The sequence below is a fragment of the Hyperoodon ampullatus genome (genome assembly GCF_949752795.1).
Source record: "Hyperoodon ampullatus genome assembly, chromosome: 18".
NCBI lineage: Eukaryota > Metazoa > Chordata > Mammalia > Artiodactyla > Ziphiidae > Hyperoodon > Hyperoodon ampullatus.
This window is the reverse complement of record NC_136931.1, coordinates 18,992,630-19,002,960: the sequence shown is the minus strand read 5'-3', so window position 1 is coordinate 19,002,960 and position 10,331 is coordinate 18,992,630. Positions and strand designations below refer to the sequence as shown.

At 42.2% G+C, this 10,331-nt stretch overlaps 1 protein-coding gene across 2 annotated transcripts in view; it reads left to right on the top strand.

Annotated features, from left to right (window-relative positions):
- Positions 1–885: 885 nt before the first annotated feature.
- The window catches only part of NFATC3 (nuclear factor of activated T cells 3), a gene marked incomplete at both ends in the record, with an annotated part of 134,449 nt that continues 125,003 nt past the window's right edge, over positions 886–10,331 (top strand). For both annotated transcript variants that reach the window (XM_079723712.1, XM_079723713.1), the window contains one exon: positions 886–988. In XM_079723712.1, coding sequence (XP_079579838.1) covers positions 886–988 — 103 coding nt within the window. The remainder of the gene's footprint in view (positions 989–10,331) is intronic.

Genomic DNA, 10,331 nt, shown 5'->3' with positions numbered 1-10,331 from the left:
GCAAGGGTGGGTCTGCAGCGACTGGTAGCTCAGACTTGGGCCTCGTTGCGCAACCCAGGTTTCCTCCGGCTCCGCCCCACCCTAGTTGGAAGCCCGACCCAGTCCCAGCCTTCTCGAGACTCCGCCATTAAGGCTGGGGTAAAGGGATGAGGGAGTGAGTGATGTCCACGTAACCCTCCGGGGCGCTTTTACCTTCCCCAAACCCAGCCAGGCAGGAATAACACTACAGCCGCGTGTCACCGCACCCTTAACCCCAAGGCTCTTGGCGCCCCTTCCCCAACGTGGGGTCTGCCTAATAAGGCAAGGGATCTCTGACTGGCCGGTGGTGGGCGCCTCAATATAATTAGAGGGCTATCGACCTCACACCCTGGTACCGGGTCCTGGCTTAAAAAGAGTTGATGCAAACTACGACTCCCAAGAGGTAGTACGGCTATCTGGCTCTCCATATTCACGTGACTTCCTTCTCCTGGAGAGGGAGTCACGCGGTAGGCCGGTGAGGGGGCGGAGCCATCGGGCTCGTCCGCGGCGCCAGTGGCCTATGGGCGGCCGGGTCAGATGGGCGCGCGGTAGGGGGCGGGACCGGGCTCGCGGCACGGCGCGGGAGCGCGCCGGTGGCGGCCGCTGTAGGGGGGCGGGGAATATCGTCTAAGGCGACCGTGGCAGCTTGGGCATCGACGACTGGCAGTGGTGGCGGCTCCTGGTGCGGTTCGGCGCGCGTCCAGTTTTAGAGTTCGGAACGGAACGCTCGACGTCGCGGTCCCCGCCCGGAAAGTTTGCTGCGGAGCTGCAACCTCCTGGCCGGCGCGGCCCGGCATGAAGCGGCGCTGAGGAGCCGCCGCCGCCGCCGCCGCCTGAGGAGGAGCCGCAGCACCCTGGGCCACGCCGATGACTACTGCAAACTGTGGCGCCCACGACGAACTCGACTTTAAACTCGTCTTTGGCGAGGACGGGGCGCCGCCACCGCCGCCCCCGGTCTCGCGGCCTGCAGGTGGGTGCCGGGCGGGGCGGGAACGTGGAGCGTCAGCTCTTCTCGCTCGCAAGAGCTCGCCCCCTCCCTGCCTGGTCCCTTGGTTGTCCCGGGTCTGGTAACATCGTGTGTGTGTGTGTGTGTGTGTGTTGGGGGTGTGTGTGAGTGTCTGGTAACAGTGTGTGTGTGTGTGTGTGTGTGTGGTCATGTCTGGTAACATCGTGGGGGGGGTGAGTGGTAACGTGTGTGTGTGTGTGTGGTGAGTGTCTGGTAACATAGTGTGTGTGTGGTGAGTGAAGAGCGGATTTAAACCGCTGAGGAGGTGTGTGGGTCGCAGCGACGTGGAGGTGGCCGCGGGCTAGGCTGGAAGCAAACTAGTGGGGAACTGGACTCCGGGACGCCTGTGGCCAGTGGACGCCCGGGGTTTGGAGGCCGAGGGTCGGGGCTGCTGCCCAGGTGGCGTCTGGGTTGTCGCTGCTTTGCCAGCGTGGTGCGGAGGAAATGTCCCTGTGAAGTGTAAGCAGGTTTGGTTTTTCATCTATTCTAGGTTTTAAAAACAATCTTCATTTGAAAGATGCGCATTCTGGAAGTGCAGGAGCTCTCTAAAATTAGTGCACATGTCTGTTTAAATCTACTTTGCTAGGAGAGTTACACTGTAGTGTTAACTTCCACTTGTGCAAGTTAATGGCCCACATTTAATTCGAAGTGTAACTATAACGGGACTTTTCCGAAAACTGGGTTTCTTTTTTTTTTTTGAGCTAAGTGTTTCGGAAGATTTTAAGAAGTGGGGTGCCGTGTTTGTAATTTCCCTAGAAAGTTCTGGAAGTCAGTTTTTAAGAAAAAGCTCACCTCGGAAGATGTTTTAAAGGAGATCATGAGTTGGGTTTTAAAGGAGAGAGTGAAAGGCTGGGCACCATAATGCTTGGAGGTCAGACCAATCAGGAAATAGAAACAGGATGGTTGGGGACTCTCCTGTGACCTGGTTTGGAATACTGTGGTTCATTAAGTTCAGTTTCCTTATTACTTATGCAGGCGAACTTCAAAAGGGAGATGGATAAGACTAATCCCCTTTTATTTTTTCCGGTGTTAGGTGAATTACTTTATGTTCATATTGATGTTCATTAGACTGTTCTGTAGGGTTGCACTGAAAAACATATCTGAACGTATGGCATAAGGATTCTCTGGGAAGTATTTGTACTGTATTATCAGCCCTATTAGTCTTTATATGTTAGATGTCTTTCTCAACATAGTAAATAATTTACAGTAGTTATTTGTTGGCTGCGTTTTTTTCAGTTCCACTGACATCATTTGAGCACCTATTATGCTCAAGGTAGTGTTAGGTAGTGTTATGATGGATGCAGAAAGAACTGAGGCCCCTCAAGGAGCTTGGGAAATGGAATGGGGGGCACATAACCCAAATAACTGTGCTACTAGGCTGACTGAATGGTGGTGCAGCTTATAATAGAGGTAGAAACGGGGAAAGTGGCATTGGTGGAGAGGGTTGCATTGAATTGTACTTAAATTATGGGTATTTAATAAAATAAAATCTTGTTTGAATGAGTATTTATAAAGAAGATAAACAGTTGATGATGTCAGCAAACCTTTATTGGGCACAAACTTGATTAGAGTACATTAAATACCAAATATATGATCAATAAAGATGTTAACCAAACATATGAGTAATAAGGGATTATCATCAAGTAGGAGTTGTATGTACATCCAAAATATTAAATAACATTTAAATGCTATAAAAACAGCTATTTAAGGAATTATTTTTGCCATAAAACCCCTAAAAATTTTTTTGATACTAAATGGGTCTAGAGGAGTTAAGGTTTGAAACTTGATTTACAGCTGATTTTCCCAAAGTTAAACTTGAGCAGTTTTGTTTGTGACAAAAAGTCCACTTTAAAGTAGTCTATTTTTTTTTAACATCTTTATTGGAGTATAATTGCTTTACAGTGGTGTGTTAGTTTCTGCTGTATAACAAAGTGAATCAGCTATACATATACATATATCCTCATATCTCCTCTAGTAGCTATTTTTTTGTAAATTAAAAAAAATTAGGTTGAAATACACGACATAAACCATTTTTAATTGAATGATTCAGTGGCATTTAGTGCATTCCCAGTGTTGTGCAATCACCACATCTAATTTCAACACATTTTCATCACCCCAAAAGGAAACCCCAAACCCAGTAAGCAGTTGCTCCTCATTCTCCCTTTTCCCCTTCAGGTCCCTGGCAGCCAAATCTCTAATCTGGGATCTATCTCTATGGATTTACCTATTCTGGATATTTCATATAAATGGAATCATACATATGTGACCTTTTGTGTCGGGCTTCTTTCACTTAGCATAGTGTTTTTGTGGTTCATCCATGCTGTAGAACATCGCAGTATGTCATTTTTTTTTTTTTGCGGTACGCGGACCTCTCACCGTTGTGGCCTCTCCCGTTGCGGAGCACAGGCTCCAGACGCGCAGGCTCAGCAGCCATGGCTCACGGGCCCAGCCGCTCCGCGGCATGTGGGATCTTCCCGGACCCGGACCGGGGCACGAACCTGTGTCCCCTGCATCGGCAGGCGGACTTTCAACCACTGTGCCACCAGGGAAGCCCCGTCATTCTTTTTTAATGACTGAATCACGTTCAATTGTATATATACTCCAATTTGTTTATTCATCCATAGATGGACAGGACATGAGCTATTTCTACCTTTAGGCTATTGTAAATAGTGTTGCTATGAACACCTAGCAGCTAATTTTTAAATTCTATTGAAAAGGATGTGTTATTCAAAACTAAGGTTTCAAAGTTATTTGTCCACAAAATTAATTTCATTTTTTAAATCCATTTCTTTTTTAAAATTTTTATTTATTTATTTTATTTTTGGCAGGCTTCTCATTGTGGTAGCTTCTATTGTTGTGAAGCACGGGCTCTAGGCGCACGGGCTTCAGTAGTTGTGGCCACTCGGGCTCAGTAGTTGTGGCTCGTGGGCTCTAGAGCGCAGGCTCAGTAGTTGTGGCGCACTGGCTTAGTTGCTCTGCCGCTTGTGGGATCTTCTGGGACCAGGGATCAAACCCGTGTCCCCTTCATTGGCAGGCGGATTCTCAACGACTGCGCCACCAGGGAAGTCCCTGATTTCATTTTACTATGCAAAATTATGAGTGTGTAGTTTGAAGGAACTAAGTGGATTAACTGACCTACATTTAGGATGATAAGATGAAGTAAAGTGAGCCATGAAAGTAAAATTGCTTACTAGGATTCAGATCAGTATTGGGTCATATCAGTGAGTTTACTTGTTTCTGAATTCTCTTCCTCACTGAAGCAGAACATTCCATGAGGGCATTGATAATGTCTGTATCTTGTTCATGGATGCCTAACACAGTGCGTTTAACATAGTAGGCAACCAGTATTTGTTCAGTTAATGAAAAAGTACCACTTAAGTTTTGAGTAAGTCCTTACGGTTTTTTTGTTGTTGTTTTTTGGTGGTAGGGGAAGTTTATGAGACTTGTTTCAGTTCTTTGACTTTTATTGGTCAATTCTGTAAGACAGCAGATCTTGGTAATTTGGGGCTGCAGGTTTTCCTTCTCTCTCAAGGCTTAAGAGTACTTGTATCACATCTAAATTTCCATACAGAAGCTTTTTGAAAAATATTTGGAGGTGGGGGGGGATAGTGGATGGAGACTGAGAACAAGCCAAGGGGCTTAATTTAGTGAATATCCTAAGCAAGCTTGTTAAAGTACAAATTAGATGATTTGACACTTGATAAGTTCAATATGTTGTGACTTTTTTTTTTTTTTTTTTTTTGCGGTACGCGGGCCTCTCACTGTTGTGGCCTCTCCCGTTGCGGAGCACAGGCTCCGGACGCACAGGCTCAGCGGCCATGGCTCACGGGCCCAGCCGCTCCGCGGCATGTGGGATCTTCCCAGACCGGTGCACGAACCTGTGTCCCCTGCATCGGAAGGCGGACTCAACCACTGCACCACCAGGGAAGCCCTGTTGTGACTTTTTTTTAACATCTTTATTGGAGCATAACTGCTTTACAGTGGTGTGTTAGTTTCTGCTGTATAACAAAGTGAATCAACTATACATAAACATATATCGCCAGTAACTGACTTTTTAAGTTTATTGCTTACCAAGGTGTTTTGAGATTTTTCCATTAAAGAAAATTTAAGATCCTAGTCTTTAGCTTTTTGTTTTTTATAAATAGGACAGTGTTAACTTTGATTTTTTTCCAGTTAAAAATGAATCAAAATACTATGTTTACATTTCTTTTACTTAATACCTAGTTTCAAAATGAAGAGCTACCTCAATAGGAAATAGAGAATTTAAAATTGCTAAGTGTTTAATGTATTTCATTAATATTATTTGCCATTATATTTTGCCATTATAAAGGGCAGTTTCTGGTGCTCTATTTTAGTGTATTGATTGTATATCTCTAATTTAGTTTGATGTTGTAATAATCTTTATGTTTCAAATTCAAAGTTTCATTCTCAGGGTTTGTTCATTACTAAACACTGACTTTTTAGTCCTGAATGAGAGTCACTGGGAGGAGGGTGTGCTATAGGTGTGTTATGTCTTATCTCCTGCTGCTTTTTGAAAGGGGAGAAATATCTTAGATACAATATGTATTTTTGTAAGAAAGTTACTTTATGATAAGTGTAGTTTCATCAGATACCAGTTTAGTATACACCTTTTTGACATGAAGTTGAGGAAAAAAATTTTTAAATAAAAATTAAAAAAATGAAGTTGAGGAACTTTTTCTAGATCATTGTCCTCGTCTTTAACCTGTAGTGTTCTACTCTGTTTAGTGCTTGGACATCTGATTCTGTTCTTTATAATTTACTGTCTTTTAGATAATTTCATTTTCTCATTTTTTTGTTTTTATTGATAATTTATACTCAGTGGTTTTGTTTTATCTCGTTTTAAATGAGCTACTATATTTAAAGCTCTTAGCACAGTCCTTGGCCCAGTGGTGCTCATTAAGTGATGGTGGTTAACATTTTTTTAAAAACACAAAAACTGACGATAGATTATTTTTTATTTCCTCCTATTTCCTAGACCTTTTTCCTATACTAAACTAAAACATTTAGAGAGAGTAGGGGCAGATGAGAGATCCTGTCTTAAACCTTTCTTAGGTGAGTTGGAATATTTGTCTCAGATATTTTTATTTTTTCCTCTTAATTCTATTATCTTTTCAATGTTACCTTCTTTCTCATATCTTACTAAACATAAGTACTGAAAGTCACTTGCTTTTAATTACGTTTTTTACTTTCTTGAATTAAGTTGTTACTAAGTATGGTGTGAAGGATGGTTAATTTGTTAACCATACTAAGTATAATTGGATATTTAAATCAGTATGAAAAAAGAGAAGTTGCTTGTATGGTTTCCTGTAGAAATTAATGGTGTGTTTGCACGGCGCATTAGATACTGTAAAGGAAGATTTGATTACTGCTGAACCTTACTTTCATACCATAGGTCAGCTTTCTTTTTAGACTCGAATGCAGTGAGAATATATATTAAGTGATTGGATAAACATTTCACCATTTCACTTGGAAGAATAATATAATATTCTGTTTCCTTGACACTTTTCCTGATGGGGTAGAGGATGCTCCTAAGGGTATTAGCAGAATTTTGTGATGGAGATTAGTGAATAAATGTGTTTTAGTGAGTATGGGGAAAAATTGAGGAAAAAATTTCAATGTCATATTGTTTTGTTAAAACTTTATCACTGTAAGAGCATTGCTATACCTGTGCTTTCTTAGATTTTCCCATTTACCAATACAGAAGGGATATTTTGACATATATTCTAAACTATTAGCAGAGGTAATACTGTGGTTTTATTAGATGATATGAAAATTAAAAGTTGGCATTATGTACATCGCTAAGAAATTGTGGGGGTCTAGTAAGGCCTGAATCTTAAGTATTTAAGGGCATTTGAGATATTAAGGTAAATTGTAGAATCAACTTATTATGACTTGCCTTTCTGTGGCAACCAGTAAACTTCACGTAAAATTACTGTATTTTTATTGAAGTATATCCCAAACTCTGCTTTTGAGTCTTGCTCTGTATTTATTTTTTCAGTGCAGTGTGATCATGAGGACATTTTTGGTAAGAAATTGTGGAGTTTGTTCAGAAAAAGTAATAAATAAAATACAAATATATAAAATGGAATATTTTAAGAGAAGATAATTAGTTGTGTTATTGATTGTGAAGTTTAACGCCCTTTACTTTCCTTCTTAGTATTGAGTAGTTGGTGATTCAATATGTGATGTTTTATTTTAAGTAAGAGGTGGGGTTGAGAAAGCCAGAATGCATTGAAGTCAGTTGCATTACTCCTGAGAGTTAGGAAACCTGAGTAGGTTGAGCCTCATTTGATAGTAAGCAGTAGTTTGACTGCTCACAGCAGTAACATAAATAAGGGAGGTGTTGTCTAAAGCTGTCCTGGTGGGTCAGGGGAGTAGACACAGCAGACTTGGCAGTAAGCCTGGCTTCTAAAACAAAATCCAAGTCATCAAATTTGCCCAGGCATGCCATATGAGGTTCAAGTAACAGTGGAATTTAAGAGGAGTGAGTTTGTTCAGGGAGGCTTAGGAGAGTCACAAGCAGTAGCAAGCTTTTTTAACAGCCATAATTTTAGCTCAAACATAGCATGAGTCTGCATATATTTCAGCATTTCTGGTAATGTTTATATAATTGTATTGCATGACTCTCACCTGTTTGCCTGAATTCGGTAAACTTGAGAAGAGAGGAACAATTAGACCTGTAATATTTAAGCAGAATGTTGTATGAATTGTCTGTGAATTGATAGCTGACATTTAATCGTTGGGACAGCTCTAGTTAACATATTGGTATTCCTGTGTGTAAGGGAAATTCATCTTTATGAAAGCCTGAAAGTCTCAGGTACACTGGAGAAGTAACCTGAAGGCTTCATTTTCCTACAAAATGTACAGTTTCCATATGTCTTATGTTTCAGAAGCAGGTGAGATTTTTTTTTTTTTTTTGCGGTACGCGGGCCTCTCACTGTTGTGGCCTCTCCCGTTGCGGAGCACAGGCTCTGGAGGCGCAGGCTCAGCAGCCATGGCTCACGGGCCCAGCCGCTCCGCAGCATGTGGGATCTTCCCGGACCGGGGCACGAACCCGTGTCCCCTGCATCAGCAGGCGGACTCTCAAACACTGTGCCACCAGGGAAGCCCAGGTGAGATTTTTAATATTTTAAAATACGTTTTCAGTGTCTTAAAATTTCTATATTTCTTAATTTTGTATTAAATTTTCATCAGCTTTTAGAAAATAGGTAGGATTATGTGAGCTTTGAAATTATAACTTTTTTCAATAATGTTGATTTATATCACATGTAAAAATATTTCTAAAAACATTTTTTTCCATCATTGGCCAGAACACTTTAATGGACAGTTTGTGAGATTGATTGATTGATTGATTTATGTATTTATTTATTTATTTTTGGCCGCGTTGGGTCTTCGTTGCTGCCTGCGGGCTTTTCTCTAGTTGCAGAGAGCGGGGGCTACTCTTTGTTGCGGTGCGCGGGCTTCTCACTGCCGTGGCTTCTCTTGTTGTGGAGCGCAGGCTCTAGGTGCGCGGGCTTCAGTAGTTGTGGTACATGGGCTCAGTAGTTGTGGCTCGCAGGCTCTAGAGCGCAGGCTCAGTAGTTGTGGCGCACGGGCTCAGTCGCTCCACGGCATGTGGGATCCTACTGGACCAGGTCTCGAACCCGTGTCCCCTGAATTGGCAGGCGGATTCTTAACCACTGCGCCACCAGGGAAGTCCTGTGAGTTATATTTAAATGTAAATATTTTTCAGTATTACTTTATTTTTTTATTTTTATTCTTTTTTTGCGGTAGGCGGGCCTCTCACTGCTGTGGCCTCTCCCGTTGCGGAGCACAGGCTCCGGACGCTCAGGCTCAGCGGCCATGGCTCACGGGACCAGCCGCTCCGCGGCATATGGGATCTTCCTGGACCGGGGCACGAACCCGTGTCCCCTGCATCAGCAGGCAGACTCTCAACCACTGCACCACCAGGGAAGCCCCAGTATTACTTTAAAATAAAAAAGACTTAAGTAAAAATGGCATTCAGAAATTGTTGAAGCTAGATGATGGGTGTATGGGAATACATATAGTATTCTCTGTACTTTTGTGTATGTTTTTAAATTTCCATAATAAGAAGTTTTAAAATGACATTAAAAAAAACTACTCAAGCTCTTTAATGTTCTAGATTAGGATAGAAAAAATATTCACTTAAAAAAAAACCAGCATTGTGAAGTTAATGGAATTTGCTGTTGCATGTAATTTTTTAGAAAACTGGTTTAACAAATAAAAATAAAAACTAGTTGTGGTATGTCTGATTTACAAAACTCGTTTCTCCCTTTGGGTAGAATTAGTAGTGGGTGTTAGTAGTGTACATAAATAGGAAGTAAAGTGATCTTGTGATGTGCTTTTGAGTAGGTATTTTTTAGTTTTTAAAATATTTTCTAAGTAACTATATGGGATCAGATAAATTCACTTATTGTTTAATGATTTAAGGGCTTAAAATTTTTAATGTTTTTTTTTTTTTTTTTTGCGGTATGCGGGCCTCTCACTGTTGTGGCCTCTCCCGCCGCGGAGCACAGGCTCCAGACGCGCAGGCTCAGTGGCCATGGCTCACGGGCCTAGCCTCTCCGCGGCATGTGGGATTTTCCCGGACCGGGGCACGAACCCGTGTCCCCTGCATCGGCAGGCGGACTCTCAACCACTGCGCCACCAGGGAAGCCCATTTTTAATGTTTGAAAAAAATTTTTAATGTTTGATCATGTTGCTTGTATCTATCAGTCTAATGTTTATTTATTTTTTTTAAAATTAATTAATTAATTTATTTTTGGCTGCGTTGGGTCTTTGTTGCTGCACGCGGACTTTCTCTAGTTGCGGGGAGCTGGGGCTACTCTTTGTTGCGGTGTGCGGGCTTCTCATTGCGGTGGCTTCTCTTGTTGTGGAGCACGGGCTCTAGGATGCGCAGGCTTCAGTAGTTGTGGCACACGGGCTCAGTAGTTGTGGCTCGCGGGCTCTAGAGCGCAGGCTCAGTAGTTGTGGCGCACGGGCTTAGTTGCTTCGCGGCATGTGGGATCCTCCCGGACCAGGGCTTGAACCCGTGTCCCCCGCATTAGCAGGCGGATTCTTAACCACTGCACCTGGCCCCTATGTTTATCAAGTATTGTCAGTCTCTTAAACTTTTAAATTTATGATGAAATGAAACTAGAGAACTCGATTTAATTTTAAGCTTAGAATTTTAATCTTACTGTATAATTAGTAGAGATTAATTCACAAAAATAATACACATATAAATCCTTTTGATTTGTAAACATTTCAGAGCAAAGAAGATCTG